Source organism: Danio aesculapii, chromosome 17 (genome assembly GCF_903798145.1).
Source record: "Danio aesculapii chromosome 17, fDanAes4.1, whole genome shotgun sequence".
Taxonomy (NCBI): Eukaryota; Metazoa; Chordata; class Actinopteri; order Cypriniformes; family Danionidae; genus Danio; species Danio aesculapii.
The window spans coordinates 44,844,842-44,868,781 of record NC_079451.1 but is presented as its reverse complement, the minus strand read 5'-3'; the positions used below and the strand labels follow the sequence as shown (position 1 = coordinate 44,868,781).

The window sequence follows — 23,940 nt, the reverse complement described above, 5'->3', positions numbered from 1 at the left end:
ATACATAATCTGCCTAATGGGGGAAACATAATGGGGGAAACAAAAAATAATCTTATTTCAAAGCAAAAACAAGATTATATTGCTTGTGGTAGATTATTTTGCTTATTTTAAGGGGGGGGGGGGGGGACACTTAATTTTGACATTATTTCTAAAAACAAGACATTATTACTTTCACTTGTCTAGAAAATGCTTCTTGATTTAAGAATTGTTTGATATTTGGAGTAGAAACAAGACAAAAACTCTTAAGAAAAGCATATCTTGCAGTCTACTTTGTTTTTATCGAAAAGCAAAACGTCTTCTCCCAACTTAAAACTACCCCTTACAGTAATTAATATTTATAATAAACAGTGTATTTGTTGTACAGCGTCACAAAAATTAGGCCGTATGTAAACAAAGTCCCTCCCATTTTGAAGTCCAGATAGTGGTCTGAATCTAGTCTGCCTTGGTCTGCAGCTGGATATCCCAATATTATCCTCGATTCTCGCGGTGTAATTAAAAAAAAAAATACTAATTTGAGATGTCCTGCAAAATGACCGAACTCTTCAATGGATATTGAGAAGCAACCGTTATTTTGGAGTTATGAAGTGACTTCAGTTACTACAAACGGAAGTGAAACGAACCACATCGAGCGATTCATGTTTTAATAACGTCAGTATTGACTTACAAGTTGATTATTTCCTTATCACAGAGTGGTAAGTATATTTTATTAACGCTATTAACGTTTGTGTCAGTTTAAGAAAGATGACTTTAGCACAACGTCAAACGTGACGCACTTGTTTGTGACTGTACATCTAGCATTATTTGGTTTCTGTTGTATCGCGAAAGATCTATAAACATGTTACAGTATTGAAGATAATTTAAGTTAATGAAGCTATTTATATAACGTTACAGTAAATTTGTCGTCACGTGAAACATGGAATGTAGTAAACTTCCAAATTGAGGTAATGCTGATTTTATTTTTCAGAAAGGTATTCTTAATATTAGAATCATATTAGCAACCAACGACTATCAAAGTAGGCTACAACATTGTTCATAGTCAATTAAATAGTGCTAATGTTGTTTTAAAATCATGTTTACATGTAATTTCAGTTTAATATTCAAAGTACCGTGGTAAATAAAACAGATTGAGGTTAAGTAGGTTTTATATCACCACATTCGTTCAATCACAACTTTTGACAGGGTCCCTATATGTCCACGTTACTTTGAATATTCGGTCTGAAATCCCATGTAACTATGACTTTAAAACAACAGCACTATTTAATTGACTGAGAATATTGTACTTTGATAGTTATTTAGAATTTACAAACAATACTTAATCTGAAATTATATTATTTAGGAGAATGTGCAAATAATGTCTGAATGTGCGAATATAAAACCAACTTTACCTCAATATAATAATTGAGGTAAAGTTGGTTTTATAGTCGCACATTCAGACTTTCTTCTTAATAATATAATTTCAGAAAAGTATTGTTTGCAAATTTTAAATAGTGAAATTATATTAGCTGCCAATGACTATCAAAGTACAGTAGTCATATGCAATAGTCATATTTACCTGTGATTTCAGACCAAATATTCATAGTAGCGTGGTTAACAATATAGGGAACGTGTCAAAAGGTGTAACTGAACGAATGTGGTAATATAAAACCAACTTTACCTCATTGTGAACGTCCATGTAATTGTAAGAACAAACATCTAAGTGGCATCCGGTTAACGCCTGTGTGGGGTTTATAACAGAGGAAATGGCAGCTTTTAGCATTAAAGGGATAGTTCACATAAATTATTTTTCCCTTCACTTTTTTTAAAGCTGTTTGAGTTGAACAAAATAATAATATATTTATAATGTTTTTCCTTCTATGGATTTTAATCGTTACTGGTTTTCAGCTTTCTTCAAAATATATTAATTTATCTTCAACAGAAGAAAGAAACTCATAAAGGTTTTTTTATCATTTGAAACTAATTAAACCGTGAGTAAAAGTTTTATTTTTGTGTAAACTACTGCTATATTAAATAATTGGGAGCATGGGATTTTCAGCTGTTAAGAAATTGGTTCATTTGTTTTTATACTTAAGTTTGAAAGTAGGACTGAATTTCATGAATTCTCAAATGACACATAGAGAAGCTTTATAAATACTGAGTCCTGTTTTTTGTTAAATGTTGCTTGGACCATCCTTTATCAGAAATAAATGTGTGTGAATATTGTGATTGTGAATATTTCCGTATAACAAAAATTTGTTGTTGGCCATTACAACAATACCCCACATAGAGCAGGGGTTTCCAAACATTTCAGCCCACGACGCCTAAAATATTAATGCCAGTGACTCACGAACCCCAAATTCCTCTTATGCAAACGTTACTCATACAACAATAGGCCTATATAAACATGAACATATTGACACAAACACAAAAAAGTGCAACAGTTTTTCAGTGCAATCATTTTTTTAGTCATTTATTTATTTGTTTAATTTAATAGTAACCTCAACTAAAGAGACTGGTGGAAAGCAAAGTCTATTCTTGGTTTAATTTTGGACACAGCTAATCAGAGATCATTCTCAATATTCAGTTGTGTTCTATTTATTTTTAATGTATTTTATTGCCATAAAGGTTAGAAAGTTTAACAAGGTGCTGTAAAATGAATCTGCTGCAGCTGATGCGATTACCATCGTTAATCTAACGTAAACACCATTCCTCTGAAAAATACAAATTAAAGGTTGATGGCTTTTCATTTGCATTTTGTTGTTTTTTTTTTACTATTAAAAAAACTACTATTTTTATCTTCTGTGGGTTATGGCTAAAATATTGTAATTCTAATAGTTTAATAAAATTTATTTGACTTTTGGAAATCACCTAGCAACCACCCTGTCACTGTCCTGCAACCCCACAGGGGGTCCCGACCCCCACTTTAGGAACCACTGGCATAGAGGACCACTGTGGTTAAACCAAGATTTAAAAAAAAAATGATATTTTGTTGGGTTTCTCAGCGAAGTTGGGCAAAAATTAAATGTGAGTGTGTTTGTGAGTCTGTCGTGAAAGTGCTTTGCTTTATATTTAAAATTTTTTTTGAGGAAATGTTTCTTTTTCTTTTTTTTCCCGAAGCAAATTCTATCATACATCTTTGTCCTTATTTATGGCATTGCCTGTAAAATGAGCCTCGATTTAAAGAGAAAGAAGGAAGATGTTCAGACAGCATCTTCAGGATCCAGCTGTGTGTCTCAGAAAAGTGCCGAATCCCTCCCACAGCCTCCTAATTTCAGTCTGACAACACCATCTCCAGAATCCAAGCCTACCACAGTTACCCCAGAGTAAGTTTAAGCCTAATTTAACTGCTGCCCTGAGACTATAAGAGACTATACAATCTACATTGTATATAAGCGCTATACAAATAAAGGTTAATTATTAAAGGAATGGTTCACTCAAAAAAACTCTGCTTGTTTCAACCTGTTTGTGTTTCTTTGTTCTGTCGAACACAAAAGAAGATATTAATTAGATGGTTTAATATTAATTAGAAACCTGTAACCATTGACTTCCTAAGTATTTGTTTTTCCTACTATGGGTTTTAATGGTTACATATTTTCAGCTGTCTTCAAAATATCTTATTTTTTTTTGAACAGAAGAAAGAAACTTGTGAAGGTTTAAAATCACTTGAGACTGATTAAACAGTGAATACATTTTAATTTTAGCGTAAACTACAGATATGTTAAATAACTGGGAGCATAAGAGGGATGTTTAGCTGTTAAGAAAATGGGTCGTTTGCTTTTGTACTTAAGTTTGAAAGTAGGAGTAAATTTCATGATTTCCCAAATTACATGTCCAGAAGCTTGATGTACTGTATATGGGCTCTGTTTTTTGTTTAATGATGCTAGGACCATCCTTAATGAGATATAGAAATTTCCATATAACAAAAATGTGTCAATGGCCATTACACAAAGACCACTGTGGTTAAACCAAGATTTAAAAAAAATCTTGTTGGTTTCTCAGTAGGTCATCCAAGTTTAGAAGTAATTGCTCGAAAAAGAAAAATGCTAAAAAGTCAAGTACAGAGAACAAAAATTAAATTTGAGTGTGTTTGTGAGTCTGTCATGAACATTTTTGTGAGGATAAATGTTTATAAAGAAGTTTCTTTTTCATTTTTTTCTCTTCTCATATATTTTGTACATATTTATATAGCATTGCCTGTAAAATGAGTCTCGATTTGAAAAAGGAGGAGGAGGAGGAGGATGTTCAGACAGATGAAGCAGCATCTCCAGAATCCAGCTCGGTGTCTGTGAGAAGTGTTGAATCCATCCCACAGCCTCCCAATTTCAGTCTGACAACACCATCTCCAGAATCCAGCTTGGTGTCTGTGAGAAGTGTTGAATCCATCCCACAGCCTCCTAATTTCAATCTGAGAACACCATCTCCAGAATCCAGCTCGGTGTCTGTGAGAAGTGTTGAATCCATCCCACAGCCTCCCAATTTCAGTCTGACAACACCATCTCCAGAATCCAGCTCGGTGTCTGTGAGAAGTGTTGAATCCATCCCACAGCCTCCTAATTTCAATCTGAGAACACCATCTCCAGAATCCAGCTCGGTGTCTGTGAGAAGTGTTGAATCCATCCCACAGCCTCTTAATTTCAGTCTGATGACACCATCTCCAGAATCCAGCTCGGTGTCTGTGAGAAGTGTTGAATCCATCCCACAGCCTCCTAATTTCAATCTGAGAACACCATCTCCAGAATCCAGCTCGGTGTCTGTGAGAAGTGTTGAATCCATCCCACAGCCTCCTAATTTCAATCTGAGAACACCATCTCCAGAATCCAGCTCGGTGTCTGTGAGAAGTGTTGAATCCATCCCACAGCCTCTTAATTTCAGTCTGATGACACCATCTCCAGAATCCAGCTCGGTGTCTGTGAGAAGTGTTGAATCCATCCCACAGCCTCCCAATTTCAGTCTGACAACACCATCTCCAGAATCCAGCTCGGTGTCTGTGAGAAGTGTTGAATCCATCCCACAGCCTCCTAATTTCAATCTGAGAACACCATCTCCAGAATCCAGCTCGGTGTCTGTGAGAAGTGTTGAATCCATCCCACAGCCGCCTAATTTCAATCTGAGAACACCATCTCCAGAATCCAGCTCGGTGTCTGTGAGAAGTGTTGAATCCATCCCACAGCCGCCTAATTTCAATCTGAGAACACCATCTCCAGAATCCAGCTCGGTGTCTGTGAGAAGTGTTGAATCCATCCCACAGCCGCCTAATTTCAGTCTGACAACACCATCTTCAAAACCTAAGACTACCAAAAAGCAGAGAACAATGAGTTCTGGGTAAGTATAAACTTGATACAAGTCCTGTCCTGAAACTATTAAAAAACAGCTTCTTTTTTCTGTTAAACACAAAGGAAGATATTTGGAAGAATGTCGGAAACCGGTAACCATTGACTTCTATGGTATTTTGGATTTTTTACTATGGATGTCAATGGTTACCAGTTTCAAACATTTTCAAAATCTTCCAATAAAAATTGTGGGTAGATTTACATTTTTAGATGGACTATTGATTTAATGAGGTATTTTTAAATATTGAATATTGTGAAAGATTATGCATGATTTGTTTCAAATATTTATAAAAACTAATCACAAGATTTCAAAATGAATGGATATACAAAGTGAGTGAAGTTCATGTGTGATGCTCAGGTCATTGCTGATGAGAGTGGGAGATTAAAACAAAAGCAGTTCTCATTTTTGAGATTTATCAGTATACGTTAATCCATGATGCACATAGTATATGAAATGCATAAATCTGAAACATTCAAATCATTTTCTAAATTGTAATGGTTTTTACTGTTCATCTCTCTGTTTTCTGCAGACTGAAGAGAGGTGCTGCAGTCAGATCAATGACTTACCAACACAAAACATGCATGAAGAACAAATATGAGAGATTATTTGAGGGAATCAATCTAACAGAGAACCAAACCCTCCTGAACAGGATCTACACACAGCTCTACATCATAGAAGGAGAGAGTGAAGGAGTGAATGAAGAACATGAGGTTTTACAGATGGAGAAAACAGCCAGAACACAAGACACTCCAATCTACTGCAATGACATCTTTAAACCCCTAAATAAACCAGAGCATGAGGAGAAAGACCAAATCAAGACCGTTCTCACTAAAGGCATCGCTGGAATTGGAAAAACCGTCTCTGTGCAGAAGTTCATTCTAGACTGGAGTGAAGGAAAAGCCAATCAGGATGTAGATTTCATGTTTGTGCTTCCATTTCGAGAGCTGAACTTGATTAAAGATCATCAGTACAGTCTTCACAGACTTCTGCTGGACTTTCATCCTGAACTTCAAGATCTGGACTCAGAGATGTATGAGGAGTGTAAAGTCGTGTTCATCTTTGATGGTCTGGATGAAAGCAGAATCCCACTGAAGTTTTCAGACGTTGAGAGAGTTAGTGATGTGAATGAGTCTTCATCAGTGGCTGTGTTGATGTCAAACCTCATCAGAGGAGATCTGCTTCCCTCTGCTCTCATCTGGATCACCTCCAGACCAGCAGCAGCCAATCAGATCCCCTCAAAATACATCCACCGTCTGACAGAAATTCAGGGATTCAATGAGCTTCAGAAGGAGGAATATTTCAGGAAGAGAATCAGTGATGTGGGTCAAGCCAGCAGAATCATCTCCCACATCAGAAGATCCAGAAGCCTCCACATCATGTGTCACATACCCGTCTTCTGCTGGATCTCAGCCACTGTGCTTCAGAAGCTCCTGAACCAAGATGACAGAGCAGAAATCCCTCAAACTCTGACTGAAATGTACATCCACTTCCTACTGACTCAGATCAACACGAGGAACCAGAAGTATGAAGAGAGAGATCCAGAGAAACTCCTAGAGTCCAGCAGAGATGTGATTGTGAAACTTGCTGAACTGGCTTTCAATCAGCTGATGAAGGGCAATGTGATGTTCTATGAGGAGGACCTGATTGAGAGCGGCATTGACGTCACTGACGCCTCAGTGTATTCTGGAATTTGCACTGAGATCTTTAAAGTGGAATCTGTGATTCATCAGAGGAAAGTCTACAGCTTCATTCATCTCAGCTTTCAGGAGTTTCTCGCTGCTTTCTTTGTGTTTTACTGCTATGTAGTCAAAAATGAGAGGGCGTTGAAGTTGTTATTAGGCCCCAATATCCATTCAACCCTACAACAATGTAGATGCGTTTTCGGAATTCATTGGGATGGTCCTGAAATGCATTTGTCTAATCTTTTAAGTGAAGCAGTTCTTGAATCTTTAAGGAGTGAAAATGGACACCTGGATCTTTTCTTGCGGTTCCTGCTGGGTGTCTCACTGGAGTCCAATCAGAAACTCTTTCAGGATCTACTGCCACACACAGAGAGCTCCTCAGAAAGCATTAAGAGGATCACACAGTTCATTAAAGATAAAATTAAGGGCAAACAGCCTTCACGTTCTATACCTACTAGTTTAGGAATACGTTCATGTGAGAATTTAAAGCCAAATAATTTGAGTGCCTCAGCTGAAAGATCCATCAATCTGTTCCTCTGTCTGCTGGAAATGAAGGATCAGACTCCACACAGAGAGATTCAGGAATTTATGATATCAGAACATTTTACTATGAGTCCACTTTCTTCCTCTCACTGCTCAACAATCGCCTACATCCTTCAGATTTCAGAGGAGGTGCTGGATGAGTTTGATCTGAAGAGATACAAAACATCAGATGAGGGCAGATGGAGACTGATACCAGCTGTGGTGAACTGCAGAAAAGCTTTGTGAGTATTGATTGATGTGATTTAACTAAATGTGTCTGTTTTGTGAGACGCAGAAACAACACAAATATAAATTGCTCACAAAGACCAACAATAAGACAAAAATACAACTGAAATAAGGTAATTGTCATTTCTTGTAGGTCCGTTTTACTGTAGTTTAGTTTATTTAATTATTAAGCGCAATAAAGCAACAGTTTTTGACCATTGTGCTGTACAAACCTAAAAGCAAATTATCAAAAATGGACAGCAACAGATAAAACAACATACAATACATCTAACATACCACATAGCATCAACGATAAATAACAAGACACCAGATAGGTTCAATAGGATCACTTTTCTCCCAATTTAAAAAGCTCTTTCTAGGAGGTGTAGTTTAAGTTGGAAATTGTTCTAATGGACATAGGTAGCCCGTTCCACATTTTAGGACCTACTACAGAAAAAGCTCGATTTCCTTTTTTCTTCAATTTGGATCTGGGAACTGCTAGAATTTTCTGGTTCGATGACCTTAAACACCTGCCTGATATTCTAACAGTTATAAGATTAGAGAAATAAGTTGTAGCCTGGTAATTTAATACCTTAAAATCATACATTAAAATTTTTTACTTAATTCTAAAACATATTGGCAACCAATTTAGGGAGCACAGGATAGGAGTAATGTGTTCAAACTTGCAGGTGCCAGTAAGAAGCCTAGCGGCTGCGTTTTGGTGCACTTGAAGACGATTTATATAGGATTGTAGTATTCAATCAGTAGTATTCAGGATATTAATAAATACTACAGAAAGTAATCTAATGTAAAAATATGACACTAGTACATTGTTTTTATTGTATTTATTAAATACACTTCATTATTATTACTATTATTATTATTATTATTATTATTTAAAAGTAATTATGCACAATTTAATTTTACATGGTTATTTGCCACTGTCCAGAGTGTAATCAAACAACTAGAATACAGTATAATACCAAACATCTACCCATTCCTTTTTTTTTATAATCCCCAAATACACAAATGACCTGTGGTCAGTGGATCTGCTGTTCAGTGGGACTTTCTTCAACAATGACAAACGTTTTAGTATCCTCAATATGTTCCATAATCTGAAATATTGTTATGGCTTCTTATACTTTTTTTTACTAATCAATGTAAAGCGGCTTTGACAACATCTACATTGTAAAAAGTACTATAGAAATAAAGTTAATAAGAAAATACTGAGGCGTCATGGTGGCGCAGTGGGTAGGTAGCATGATTGCCTCACAACAAGAAGGTCGCTGGTTCGAGCCCCAGCTAGGTCAGTTAACATTTCTGTGTGGAGTTTGCATGTTCTCCCCGTGTTCGTGTGGGTTTCCTCCGGGTGCTCTGGTTTCCCCCCACAGTCCAAAGACATGCTCTATAGATGATTTGGGTAAGCTAAATTGGCCGTCGTGTATGTGTGTGAATGCAAGAGTGTATGGGTGTTTCCCAGTGTTGGGTTGTGGCTGCGTAGAACATACGCTGGATAAGTTGGCAGTTCATTCCACTGTGGCGACCCCTGATTAATAAAGGGACTAAGCTGAAAAGAATGAATGAAGAAAAAACTGATTTGACCTAATATAAACATGATTTCTTTCACAGCTGTTTACGTTTACTGATGGTTTTCATCCTTACTGCATTTTTGTTATGGCTTTAGGTTTTTAGACGGGTTATACCCAATAATGTCTCATTCACACTAGCAGCGACTTTGTAGCTATCTGTCGCTTGCGGTGGCAACCTGCTGCAAACGCAGGGTTGTGTAGGTCTACAGCACAGAGAATACAAACGGCTACTGGGCGAGCTGAGAGAAGATCACGTGAGCTCTACTGGTGCTCCTATTAGCGGTCGTTCAAGAAAGTCACTCTTTATTTGCATAAAGTCACTAGACACGCCCACCTGGTCGCCAATGGTCGGGTAAAGTCTAGGTCGGATACGCGGCCGGCCGGAAGTGCGATATGCACATTCATTTAGCAGCATTTTTAATGACACTGTACAACAGTAATTAATATTTTTACAGTACTGTGACGGTTAGGGTAGGGGTAGGCTTTAAAAAAATACAATTTATTGGGTAATTTGATAGATAACATAAATAATACACTGTACAACTACTGTTTTTACCTTACTGTGATGGTTGGGTGTAGGGTTGGGGTTGGGGGTAGACGTTAATAAAATACAATAAATCGGAAATGTAATAAATAATAAAAATTAGTCTCGTTAACCTCCGACCACAAAGTATCCGATCTAGCAACAACCCAATGGTCGCTGTCGATTGCGGAGGTCGCCGGGAGTCGCTCACTCTCTGTTGAAATGAACGGTCGCTGGGAGTCGCTCTTTGTGTGAATGAGGCTTAAGGCACTAGAGAATTGTAGTTTAAAAAACCCTTAGCCTTTCTGTAACCTAAAAATAAATTTGCCTACATGAAAATTGGGTTAAATCGGTTGCTGTGTTTATATGGACCCAAGCAATCCACTTAAAGGTGCCATAGAGTGTATTAATTCAGTATGTAAAATTTTTCTTTAATATCTACATAGTAGGTATGTGGCTTAGGTAAGTTTAAAAATTCTCTAGAAAAGGTTTCATTTGCTCTGTTATGATGACCGTAATTTCCTGTAGAATGCAAAAACACACAAATGCGGTCATACGCGCGCACACACACACACGCACACACACACACACACACACACACACACACACACACACACACACACACAAAAATCACTGTTGTAATCTCATCTCACCAGAAAACATTGTGGCTAATCAAATGCAGCCTGGGACATGCATAGGCATGGGATGATAACCGTGTTCAAGGTATAACGTGGTTTGGAAAAGTCAAGGTTTTAAAACCACCAAATTTTTCTGTAATACCATTCCTATGGTATGTGTAATATTTTTTTATTTACATTTTTTTTAGGACAACAGTATCTTCAGCAGAAAAAAACTATCCAAATATGCCGTTTTAAATTGTAAAGAAATGAGTGTTTTTGAAACAAATGAAGACAGCAGAAGTCCACGATTCATTTGAATTATTTAGCCTGACATGTTTACTGCTCCAAAATATTATAAATCTTACAAAAAATAAAATATATTGTTTTCAAAGGGGAAAAAGGTTTTTGTTTTTTTTACCCTGACATTTAAAAAGAATATATTTTAGAGCAGTGAACACAACACCGTGAAACCATGTTATTTTTATCCAAGTTTATCATACCGTCATAATCTTAAACCGGCCCGTGCCTAGACAATGATCCCATTTGGATTGGAAAGGGTGAGTTTAACCAATTCATATATGATTAGAAACCGAAACAGAGAAGTTTTGTGCATGTGCAGCGATGTAGATATAGCATGATGACCTTCCAGCTGCAACCGATCACTGGGAAACATCCATACACACTCATTCACACACATGACCTTAAACACCTGCCTGATATTCTAACAGTTATAAGATTAGAGAAATAAGTTGTAGCCTGGTAATTTAATACCTTAAAATCATACATTAAAATGTTTTACTTAATTCTAAAACATATCGGCAACCAATTTAGGGAGCACAGGATAGGAGTAATGTGTTCAAACTTGCAGGTGCCAGTAAGAAGCCTAGCGGCTGCGTTTTGGTGCACTTGAAGACGATTTATATAGGATTGTAGTATTCAATCAGTAGTATTCAGGATATTAATAAATACTACAGAAAGTAATCTAATGTAAAAATATGACACTAGTACATTGTTTTTATTGTATTTATTAAATACACTTCATTATTATTACTATTATTATTATTATTATTATTATTTAAAAGTAATTATGCACAATTTAATTTTACATGGTTATTTGCCACTGTCCAGAGTGTAATCAAACAACTAGAATACAGTATAATACCAAACATCTACCCATTCCTTTTTTTTATAATCCCCAAATACACAAATGACCTGTGGTCAGTGGATCTGCTGTTCAGTGGGACTTTCTTCAACAATGACAAACGTTTTAGTATCCTCAATATGTTCCATAATCTGAAATATTGTTATGGCTTCTTATACTTTTTTTTACTAATCAATGTAAAGCGGCTTTGACAACATCTACATTGTAAAAAGTACTATAGAAATAAAGTTAATAAGAAAATACTGAGGCGTCATGGTGGCGCAGTGGGTAGGTAGCATGATTGCCTCACAACAAGAAGGTCGCTGGTTCGAGCCCCAGCTAGGTCAGTTAACATTTCTGTGTGGAGTTTGCATGTTCTCCCCGTGTTCGTGTGGGTTTCCTCCGGGTGCTCTGGTTTCCCCCCACAGTCCAAAGACATGCTCTATAGATGATTTGGGTAAGCTAAATTGGCCGTCGTGTATGTGTGTGAATGCAAGAGTGTATGGGTGTTTCCCAGTGTTGGGTTGTGGCTGCGTAGAACATACGCTGGATAAGTTGGCAGTTCATTCCACTGTGGCGACCCCTGATTAATAAAGGGACTAAGCTGAAAAGAATGAATGAAGAAAAAACTGATTTGACCTAATATAAACATGATTTCTTTCACAGCTGTTTACGTTTACTGATGGTTTTCATCCTTACTGCATTTTTGTTATGGCTTTAGGTTTTTAGACGGGTTATACCCAATAATGTCTCATTCACACTAGCAGCGACTTTGTAGCTATCTGTCGCTTGCGGTGGCAACCTGCTGCAAACGCAGGGTTGTGTAGGTCTACAGCACAGAGAATACAAACGGCTACTGGGCGAGCTGAGAGAAGATCACGTGAGCTCTACTGGTGCTCCTATTAGCGGTCGTTCAAGAAAGTCACTCTTTATTTGCATAAAGTCACTAGACACGCCCACCTGGTCGCCAATGGTCGGGTAAAGTCTAGGTCGGATACGCGGCCGGCCGGAAGTGCGATATGCACATTCATTTAGCAGCATTTTTAATGACACTGTACAACAGTAATTAATATTTTTACAGTACTGTGACGGTTAGGGTAGGGGTAGGCTTTAAAAAAATACAATTTATTGGGTAATTTGATAGATAACATAAATAATACACTGTACAACTACTGTTTTTACCTTACTGTGATGGTTGGGTGTAGGGTTGGGGTTGGGGGTAGACGTTAATAAAATACAATAAATCGGAAATGTAATAAATAATAAAAATTAGTCTCGTTAACCTCCGACCACAAAGTATCCGATCTAGCAACAACCCAATGGTCGCTGTCGATTGCGGAGGTCGCCGGGAGTCGCTCACTCTCTGTTGAAATGAACGGTCGCTGGGAGTCGCTCTTTGTGTGAATGAGGCTTAAGGCACTAGAGAATTGTAGTTTAAAAAACCCTTAGCCTTTCTGTAACCTAAAAATAAATTTGCCTACATGAAAATTGGGTTAAATCGGTTGCTGTGTTTATATGGACCCAAGCAATCCACTTAAAGGTGCCATAGAGTGTATTAATTCAGTATGTAAAATTTTTCTTTAATATCTACATAGTAGGTATGTGGCTTAGGTAAGTTTAAAAATTCTCTAGAAAAGGTTTCATTTGCTCTGTTATGATGACCGTAATTTCCTGTAGAATGCAAAAACACACAAATGCGGTCATACGCGCGCACACACACACACGCACACACACACACACACACACACACACACACACACACACACACAAAAATCACTGTTGTAATCTCATCTCACCAGAAAACATTGTGGCTAATCAAATGCAGCCTGGGACATGCATAGGCATGGGATGATAACCGTGTTCAAGGTATAACGTGGTTTGGAAAAGTCAAGGTTTTAAAACCGCCAAATTTTTCTGTAATACCATTCCTATGGTATGTGTAATATTTTTTTATTTACATTTTTTTTAGGACAACAGTATCTTCAGCAGAAAAAACTATCCAAATATGCCGTTTTAAATTGTAAAGAAATGAGTGTTTTTGAAACAAATGAAGACAGCAGAAGTCCACGATTCATTTGAATTATTTAGCCTGACATGTTTACTGCTCCAAAATATTATAAATCTTACAAAAAATAAAATATATTGTTTTCAAAGGGGAAAAAGGTTTTTGTTTTTTTTACCCTGACATTTAAAAAGAATATATTTTAGAGCAGTGAACACAACACCGTGAAACCATGTTATTTTTATCCAAGTTTATCATACCGTCATAATCTTAAACCGGCCCGTGCCTAGACAATGATCCCATTTGGATTGGAAAGGGTGAGTTTAACCAATTCATATATGATTAGAAACCGAAACAGAGAAGTTTTGTGCATGTGCAGCGATGTAGATATAGCATGATGACCTTCCAGCTGCAACCGATCACTGGGAAACATCCATACACACTCATTCACACACATACACAACGAACAATTTAGCTTACCCAATTCACCTAGACCGCATGTCTTTGGACTTGTGGGGGAAACCGGAGCACTGGGAGGAAACCCACGCCAACACGGGGAAAACATGCAAACTCCACACAGAAATGCCAACTGACCTAGTCGAGGCTCGAACCAGCGACCTTCTTGCTGTGAGGCAATTGTGCTACCCACTGCGCCTAAAAAAGCTTTTGAATGTATTTAATATATTATAAAACAGCACCTCTGCAATTTTCAAAATAGTTGTTCATTAAAAATTCTTCTTGATAAAGAGTAGTTCATCAATCATGTGATCACTGTTGCAGATATCAGGTAATTTAACACACAATTTCCTTTTTGTTTGACCCCATTTGGTTTTGTGTTGTAGACTTGACTGCTGTAATCTCACTGGTCAGTGCTGTGAAAGTCTGTCTTCCTGTCTACAATCATCAAATTCACTGAGAGAGCTGGACCTCAGTCACAATGACCTGCAGGATTCAGGAGTGAAGCTGCTCTCTGATGGATTGAAGAGTTCACAATGTCAACTTGAGATACTTAAGTAAGAAAAACTGATTTATTGATATTACACAGCATTAAAGACTGCATTTGCACCACATGTTAGAATCTGCATAATATAATTCTGCCTGCCGCAGCCACACTGAAAAAAATGTTGCATGCAAAACTGTTGCAAACAATTTATTTGTGTTGAATTTAAACAAACAAATTAAATTTAGTAATGTTCAACTTAATTTGTTTGTTTAAATACAGCCCAAATAAATTGTTTACAACCACCTAACGTAAAAAAATTGAGTAAATCCAAGGAATCATCTTTGAATAATTTTTTTCAGTGCATGGTACAGCAGCAAAGTTGGAACACAATTACAGAAAAGTCAAGCTTTAAATAGGAATATTATCAAAGCTTTTTATTTTAATTTAAGCAAGATACTAATGGTCTGATCTGATTCAGTGACTCATGCTAATATAATCTAAAAGGGCTCCTGCCATACCTGGAGATTGGCTAAATGTATTAAAAATTATTAAAACCCAACTGCGTAACATTCAGGGAGTTACACAATTAGCTCAAAACACATGCAGTGTTCCGTTACAGCGCATTCGGAAAATATTCAGAGCGCTTGACTTTTTTCTCAGTTGTTTTTATGTTACAGCCTTATACTAAAATGAAGTAAATTCATTTATTTCCTCAAAATTCTACACACAATACCTCATAATGACAATGTGAACAAAGAGTTTTTGAAATTGTTGTAAATTTATTAAAAATAAAAAAACCTGAAAAATCACATGTACATCAGTATTCACAGCCTTTGCCGTGAAGCTCTAAGTTGAGCTCAGGTACATTCTCTTTCCTCTGATCATTCTTGAGATGTTTCAGCAGCTTAATTGGAGTTCACCTGTGAATAATTCAGTTGATTGGACATGATTTGAAAAGGAATACACCTGTTTATATAAAGTCCCAGGGTTGACAGTGCATGTCAAAGCACAAACCAAGCATGAAGACAAAGGAATTGTCTGTAGACCTTCGAGACAGGATTGTCTTGAGGCACAAGGCTGGGGAAGGTTACAGAAAAATTTCTGCTGCTCTAAAAGTTCCAATGAGCATAGTGGCCTCCATCGTCCGTAAGTGGAAGATGTTTGGAATCACCAGGACTCTTCCTAGAGCTGGCCGGCCATCTAAGCTGAGTGATCAGGGGAGAAGGGCTTTAGTCAGAGAGGTGATCAATAACCCGGTGGTCACTCTGTCTGAGCTTCAGCGTTCTTCTGTGGAGAGAGGAGAACCTTACATAAGGACAACCATCTGTGCAGCAATTCACCAATCAGGCCTGTATGGTAGAGTGGCCAGACGGCACATAGCAGCCTGCCTGAAATTTGTCAAAAAGCATCTGAAGGACTCACATCAAGCTGTGGGGATGTTTTTCAGCAGCAGGAACTGGAAGACTAGTCAGGATGGAGGGAAAGATGAATGCAACAATGTACAGAGACATCCTGAATGAAGACCTGCTTCAGAGTGCTCTTGTCCTCAGACTGGGGCGACGGTTCATCTTCCAGCAGGACAATGACCCAAAGCACACCGCCAAAATATCAATGGAGTGGCTTCACAACAACTCAGTGTATGTCCTCGAGTGGCCCAGCCAGAGCCCAGATCCAAGTCCTATTAAACATCTCTAGAGAGATCTGAAAAATGGCTGTACACTGTCGCTTCCCATCCAACCTGATAGAGCTTGAGAGGTACTGCAAAGGGAAATGGGCAAAAATTCCCAAAGACAGGTGTGCCAAGCTTGCGGCATCATATTCAAAAAGACTTGAGGCTGTAATTGCTGCCAAAGAAGTATCAACAAAGTATTGAGCAAAGGCTGTGAATACTGATGTACATGTGATTTTTCAGGTTTTTTTATTTTTAATAAATTTGCAACAACTTCAAAAACTCTTTTTTTCCACATTGTCATTATTGGGTATTGTGTGTAGAATTTAGAGGAAATAAATTTATTTAATCCATTTAGGAATAAGGCTGCAACATAAAAAAATGTGGAAAAAGTGAAGCACTATGAATACTTTCCGAATGCGCTGTAAGTACAAAAGAGCTTATCACCCTCTTGTGATTTGGATGCAATTCATATTTATACTTATAAAATGGTGAAACTGAAACGTAGATTATAGTCATGTGATCAATATCAATCATATCTTATCCTGTGTTGTAGACTTGCTGGCTGTAATCTCACTGGTCAGTGCTGTAAAGGTTTTTCTTCATTGCTACAATCATCAAACTCACTGATAGAGCTGGACCTGAGTCTCAATGACCTGCAGGATTCAGGAGTGGAGCTTCTCTCTGATGGACTGAAGAGTGTACATTGTCAACTGGAGAAACTGAGGTTTGAATGTCTATTGAAATATGACCAGTCAGTGTCTTTTGTGTCATGATTTTGTGTCATTTATTATGGATTTATATCTTCTTTTGATAGTTTAGGTGAACTGTCCCTTTAATCAGTTCTAAAATTTCAGATGATGTGATGTTGTGTGTGCTTGTAGATTATCTGGCTGCATGGTTACAGAGGAAGGCTGTTGTTTTCTGGCTTCAGCTCTGAGGTTAAACCCCTCACACCTGAAAGAGCTGGATCTGAGCTACAATAACCCTGGAGAATCATTAGCCGAGCTGATCTCGGATCCAAACTGCAGACTGGAGAAACTCAAGTACATTCAACATTAAAAACATCCAGTCTTTTTGTTTGGATGTGTGTTTGAAATAAAAAAAGGATATACTGCACAGAATATTAATACTGATAAAGATTAAAAACCTGGCAAGCCACATTTTTTTTTGTCTAAGAACCATGTGTGTGGCTTTATTTTTTGACTGTTTTATTATTCTATTATTTTATAGTGTGGATCATGGAGGAAAGATCAAGGCAGGACCACAGAAATGTAGGTCACCAACTCAAGCTTTCTATTGTGTTTTTATTGGACAAATAATATTTTTTAAACCCACTTCTTAAACTACTTCACTGAAAACATTTGGATTGCTAGTAGGGCTGCACTAATATACAGAAGATTTGGAAATAATTATTATATTTTGATAATGGTATTTGCACTCTCCATTTTACAGAGAGGTGTGATAAATTACATTTATTTGATGTTCCAAGCATTTGTGTGTTGCATCTATATGTTGTTTATACAAATTTGACCAATCAGTTTGGGCCTCAATATCTTTACACCTGCCTCCCCAAAAGGTGCTTTTGATTCTTTTAGCAAGACTGGCTAATGCCTCAGAAGCAGATAGTTTAAAAAGAAATACTAATGCTTGGAGCTATGGTGAAAAATTATTTGAGAAATCAAGTTCTAAGCATTAGTATTTATTTTCAGCTCTCCGCTCTAAGGCATGAGGTTTACCTTTTAGCTGGTCTTGCTAATCACTATTCTCTCTTGAATCTTGAAACTTACGTCACTTAATCAAACTTGTATATGCTTATTCTCTTGAGCATTTAAGTGTATAGTTAAAAACTAGCAAAGAGCGCCGTCTGCTGTTCACAACTAGCCTAGAGCGCATTCTTGCTTTTAAAAACTAACCTAGAGCACCGCCTGTTGTTCAAAACTAGCACCATCTGTTATTTAAAACTAGCCTAGAGCGCCATCTGATGTTTAAAAACTAACCTAAAGCGCCGTCCTTCTTTTGAAATCTAGCCTAGAGCGCCGTCCTGCTTTTAAAAACTAGGCTGGAGCGCCATTTTGCTTTTTAAAAACTAGCCTAGAACACCGTTTGCTGTTAAAAATCTAGCCTAGAGCACTGTCCTTCTTTTAAAAACTAGTCTAGAGCACCGTCTTGCTTTTAAACTAGCCTGGAACGCCGTCTGCTGTTTGAAAACTAGCGTAGTGCAGTCTGCTGTTTGAAAACTAGCCTAGAGCGCCATCTGCTTATAAAAACTAGTCTAAAGTTCCACCTGCTGTTAAAAACAAGCCTAGAGCACCGTCTGCTGTTTCAAAAAAACCTAGAGCGCCGTCTGCTGTTTAAAAACTAGCCTAGAGCGCCGTCTGCTGTTTAAAAACTAGCCTAGAGCGCCGTCTGCTGTTTAAAAACTAGCCTAGAGCGCCGTCTGCTGTTTAAAAACTAGCCTAGAGCGCCGTCTGCTGTTTAAAAACTAGCCTAGAGCACAGTCTGCTGTTTAAAAACTAGCCTAGAGTGCCGCCTGCTGTTTAAAAACTAGCCTTGAGTGCCGTCTGCTGTTTAAAAACTAGCCTAGAGCGCCGTTTAACCACTATCCTAAAGCGACGTCTGTGGTTTAAAAACTAGCCTAGAGCGCCGTCTGCTGTTTAAAAACTAGCCTAGAGCAGAGCGCCGTCTGCTGTTTAAAAACTAGCCTAGAGCGCCGTCTGCTGTTTAAAAACTAGCCTAGAGCGCCGTCTGCTGTTTAAAAACTAGCCTAGAGCGCCGTCTGCTGTTTAAAAACTAGCCTAGAGCGCCGTCTGCTGTTTAAAAACTAGCCTAGAGCGCCGTCTGCTGTTTAAAAACTAGCCTAGAGCGCCGTCTGCTGTTTAAAAACTAGCCTAGAGCGCCGTCTGCTGTTTAAAAACTAGCCTAGAGCGCCGTCTGCTGTTTAAAAACTAGCCTAGAGCGCCGTCTGCTGTTTAAAAACTAGCCTAGAGCACAGTCTGCTGTTTAAAAACTAGCCTAGAGCGCCGTCTGCTGTTTAAAAACTAGCCTAGAGCGCAGTCTGCTGTTTAAAAACTAGCCTTGAGTGCCGTCTGCTGTTTAAAAACTAGCCTAGAGCGCCGTCTGCTGTTTAACCACTATCCTAAAGCGACGTCTGTGGTTTAAAAACTAGCCTAGAGCGCCGTCTGCTGTTTAAAAACTAGCCTAGAGCGCCGTATGTTGTTTAACCACTATCCTAAAGCGACGTCTGTGGTTTAAAAACTAGCCTAGAGCGCCGTCTGCTGTTTAAAAACTAGCCTAGAGCGCCGTCTGCTGTTTAAAAACTAGCCTAGAGCGCCGTCTGCTGTTTAAAAACTAGCCTAGAGCGCCGTCTGCTGTTTAAAAACTAGCCTAGAGCGTCGTCTGCTGTTTAAAAACTAGCCTAGAGCGCAGTCTGCTGTTTAAAAACTAGCCTAGAGCGCCGCCTGCTGTTTAAAAATTAGCCTTGAGTGCCGTCTGCTGTTTAAAAACTAGCCTAGAGCACCGTCTGCTGTTTAACCACTATCCTAAAGCGACGTCTGTGGTTTAAAAACTAGCCTAGAGCGTCGTCTGTGGTTTAAAAACTTGTTTAGAGCACCGTCTGCTGTTTAAAAACTAGCCTAGAGCACCGTCTGCTGTTTAAAAACTAGCCTAGAGCGTCGTCTGCGGTTTAAAAACTTGTATAGAGAAACCATCTGCTGTTTAAAAACTAGCCAAGAGCACAGTTTGCTGTTTATTTACTAGCCAAGAGCGCCGTCTGCTGTTTAAAAACTAGCCTAGAGCGTCGTCTGCTGTTTAAAAACTAGCCAAGAGCACAGTTTGCTGTTTATTTACTAGCCAAGAGCGCTATCTGCTGTTAAAAACTAGCCTAGAGCGTCGTCTGCGGTTTAAAAACTTGTATAGAGAAACCATCTGCTGTTTAAAAACTAGCCTAGAGCACAGTTTGCTGTTTATTTACTAGCCAAGAGCGCTATCTGCTGTTAAAAACTAGCCTAGAGCGTCGTCTGCTGTTTAAAAACTACCGCAGACGGCGCTTTAGGCTACACATCACACATCCCAAATTCTCCCGGTATTGCAGCTAGGGTTTATTAAATTATTTTTTTAGTTGAGAGATCTACACACACACACACACACACACACACACACACACACACACACAAACCTCACTGTTGATTTGTTTTATTATTTCTCTTGTTGTGTTCAGATGCATGTAATCTCACACTGGATTTAAACACGGCCAGCACTTATCTCGCTCTGTCTGAGGGGAACAGAAAGGTGACACGTCTGCGAGAAGAGCAGCCGTATCCTGATCATCCAGAGAGATTTGATGAGTACAATCCTCAGGTTCTGTGTAAAGAGAGTCTGACTGGACGCTGTTACTGGGAGGTTGAATTGAGTGGTGGGGAGATCTACATATCAGTGGCGTATAAAGGAATCAGCAGGAAAGGATGGAAAAAAGAATGCTGGATGGGATTAAATGACATGTCTTGGATACTAAACTGCTTTTATAAGACATTCTTCGTCAGACACTATAATAAATTTGAATTATTAGAAAAATTCACCTGTCCCATTAACAGAGTAGGAGTGTTTCTGGACTGGCCTGCTGGCACTCTGTCCTTCTACAATGTCTCTGACACAAACACACTCACACTCCTACACACATTCAAAACAACATTCACTGAACCACTGCATGCTGGATTTAGGATTGGCTGGGACTCATCAGTGTCTCTGTGTGATATATAATCCACTTTCATCAGAAATATCGTAGAGACTGATGAGTAAACAAACGCATTCACGTTTTCTGTCTTTAACTCACACCTGTAAAACTATGTATTTGTCCTGATTAAGCTATTTGACAAAATTTGTGCGATCAAAATTAACATAATCCTTGTCTATAAACACAACTATGCTTGTTACGTGTTCAGGAATGCTGTGGGTTAATCTGCACTGCCATCCTATTGATGTTATTATTTACATACGAGCAGGCGCAGCCATTGAAGTTTTCTTGGATTAAAACCTCCGGCTTCATTCACTTATATTGATTTTTAAATGTTAAAAACAGCTTGTTAAGCTTTTTGATGTTGCAAACCGATATTTTATTGTTACATTATTCTATTTTTTATGTATAGTCATGAACACAGTTTGTAGAGAAAGTCATTTGAGCATTTTTCTGCCGTTTATTATTCCTAGTCATTTCACCCATAGGCAGCTGAATGGGATGTTCTAAAACTGTTTGTCCGCTAAGACTTAAACAGTGTTTTAAGGCCTTTTAAAGGGCAGTTATTTGACCCATTTTTCAAGATTTACGATTTCTGTTGTATCTCCAGAATGTGTTGGTAAGTTTCAGCTCAAAACACCCATCAGATTATTTATTATACCTTTCAGAACATAGGAATTTTCTGCTCTAACACAATGTAGCTGTTTTTGTGGCCTGTACCTTTAATGCTTGTTCTCCCTGCCCACCGTTCCCACGTGCCTGTCAGAGTGTGCCTCAATCTCCGGCTGCGTCAGATAAACAGCACAGTGACAGACATGAAGGAAGCAGATCTCACGTAACGTTTGTGAGAAATACTACAGTAAGAACTTTCCCAATGATTATTTGATGTGTGTGTTGTGGAGTTGCATTGATGAGTCACACAAAATGTCGTTACAAAGTTCACGCATACACACACAGCGGACACACACATAAGGCGCAAGCGTTTAACTTTGCACTGTTTTCGCATGGCAAATGTAACAGGATACATGTTAATATCCACTGTTGTATGGATATCCGTTATGTTAATGTACAAAATAAACCTGATTTAAGGTCCACAAACTGGGATTGAAGCGTCTTCTTTTATAATTGTACTGACATGCGGCTGTAGTGATAAAGACAGTGAAATCGCTGTAATTTATTACAAACATGCGTTGTTTTAAAAAGGTTTTAAACTCATTCTTGATCACATTTGATGATGATAGATGATCACACATGATAAACAGATCTTTTAATCCCAGTTGCTTTGTGCACGTCCTGTCTTGTGGATATGATTATAAGTATTACTATGGCGACATGTTAATACGGGGCTGTCAATCAATTCGGTGGGCGGGGAAACCGCACTCCCATGTCACGTTGCGGTGAGCCTCAAAATGGGAGGGATTTGGATCCTATTTTAACATCAGGAAATTTAAAAAAAAGAGACTTATTATCACACCAATAGGACTGTGGACACACTAAACCTACACACAGTTCTGTCCAAACAGCTCCCAACAGATGATTTTCATCATAGGTGTCCTTTAAAAAGTATTAAAAAGCCTTAAATGCTGTTTTACAATGTATTAAATTTTGTAAAATTTTCGATTATGTAATGTATAGTTGTATGCTAAAGTTTGCCTGAGTTTAATCTTCGAATAGACCTTTTTCTTCGTTGCTGCATAGCGAATAGCATTTTCCGCTAGAATGCTAAGAACTTCCGTTTGCAGCTTTACAACTGGTAAATCTTGATCCAAAAATGGTTGTCAATGTAGTTTGGAGTGGCATGCGGAGTGTTTTTGTGATCCACAACTTTGATTTTGAAAGGTGTGTGTTAAAGCCGTTATGCTTCTGTCAGAAGCGGTTCAAGCAAGAGAGAAAAACGTTCTCCTAATTCACTGTGGTCAGATCAGATGCTGAAATACAGCGTCAGTGTTCCCGACCTGTCAGCTGTTATACTGTACTCCGCAGCGCTTCAATGCACACACACAAACAATATGTCACCTCATTAGAGCAAGCCATATTACTGGCATGAAACTAGCAGGAATTTAAGCCATGCAGTTTCCAAAAATGAACAATGAAAGTCTGTTACTGATACTATTCTGGCTGATTTACTCGTTGATTCTAATTGGGAGCAGTTATGTTTCATTTAGTTAGTTTGTGTTTTGTAGTATTTACCACGGTTTGTGTTTTTCTAACATTGCAAAACGGCACTTTATTTTCACTTTGTGACATTTATTAAATCAAACATTGTGTGCCAAACATTTTGGTGAATTACATTTGTTTGGGTTGGTTATATTTGAAAAGAAGAGAAAATATTCACTTTAGCAATGAGGAGGCTTCATTTAAACGGCACAAGATGCTGTCTGACAACAAGGGAAAAATACCTTGCAGCAGTTGTTTTCCATCATATTAGATCACATTTTTTAAATGATCAGTCCAGGAGGGGGCGCTGATCGACTACAGTATTAGTTCAAAGATGTTAAAAGCAGATAAAATAGTTTAAAACTATCATTTTTAAAGCTGTCCAAATGTTACTGTTTATATGCATCGGCGGCCGACCAGAAGTTCTTAAAATTCTCCTTGCGCACACGCAAAGCATAATGGGTAATTTTGCATTCTAAGAAAATGGTCTATATTGGGGTACTGTGTAGTCAAAGAGCTTAGAATAACCAAGAGGTTAGACGTTGCAACAGCGGCACCCAGCAACAGCCATGTGATTCCGCCATTTTGGAGTGAAAGCGATCGGCCGTCCATTGGATCTAATTGCTGTGGCGATGGCAAGCAGCTGCTTTGTTTTTTATTTATTTATTTAAAAAACGCATTAAAGAACCTGAATACAACCTGAAAGTCAACAAAACAACACTATCACAATCATCAGCACTTTAAATAGTTTATTTTACAGACGCACAATATGCTGTTGTTCTATTGGCATTTCCATTCCAAAATGGCCGCCGCACCACCTGGTGGCTT

General features: G+C 38.1%; 1 protein-coding gene across 1 annotated transcript; it reads left to right on the top strand.

Annotated features, from left to right (window-relative positions):
- Positions 1 to 405: 405 nt before the first annotated feature.
- On the top strand, positions 406 to 22,053 carry si:ch211-236p5.2 (NACHT, LRR and PYD domains-containing protein 3). The gene is made up of 9 exons (XM_056476676.1): positions 406 to 692; positions 3,094 to 3,299; positions 4,165 to 5,298; positions 5,837 to 7,753; positions 14,454 to 14,624; positions 16,780 to 16,950; positions 17,108 to 17,269; positions 17,457 to 17,497; positions 20,443 to 22,053. Exons 2-9 carry the CDS (start codon positions 3,142 to 3,144, stop codon positions 20,979 to 20,981), a joined length of 4,293 nt encoding a protein of 1,430 aa, XP_056332651.1. The 5' UTR covers positions 406 to 692; positions 3,094 to 3,141; the 3' UTR covers positions 20,982 to 22,053.
- Positions 22,054 to 23,940: the final 1,887 nt, after the last annotated feature.

Coding starts and splice junctions, on each gene's coding strand:
- si:ch211-236p5.2 (XM_056476676.1), top strand. CDS start 3,142: ATGAGCCTCGATTTAAAGAGAAAGAAGGAAGATGTTCAGACAGCATCT. Junction 3,300..4,164: donor CCTACCACAGTTACCCCAGA/GTAAGTTTAAGC, acceptor ATATTTATATAG/CATTGCCTGTAAAATGAGTC. Junction 5,299..5,836: donor CAGAGAACAATGAGTTCTGG/GTAAGTATAAAC, acceptor TGTTTTCTGCAG/ACTGAAGAGAGGTGCTGCAG.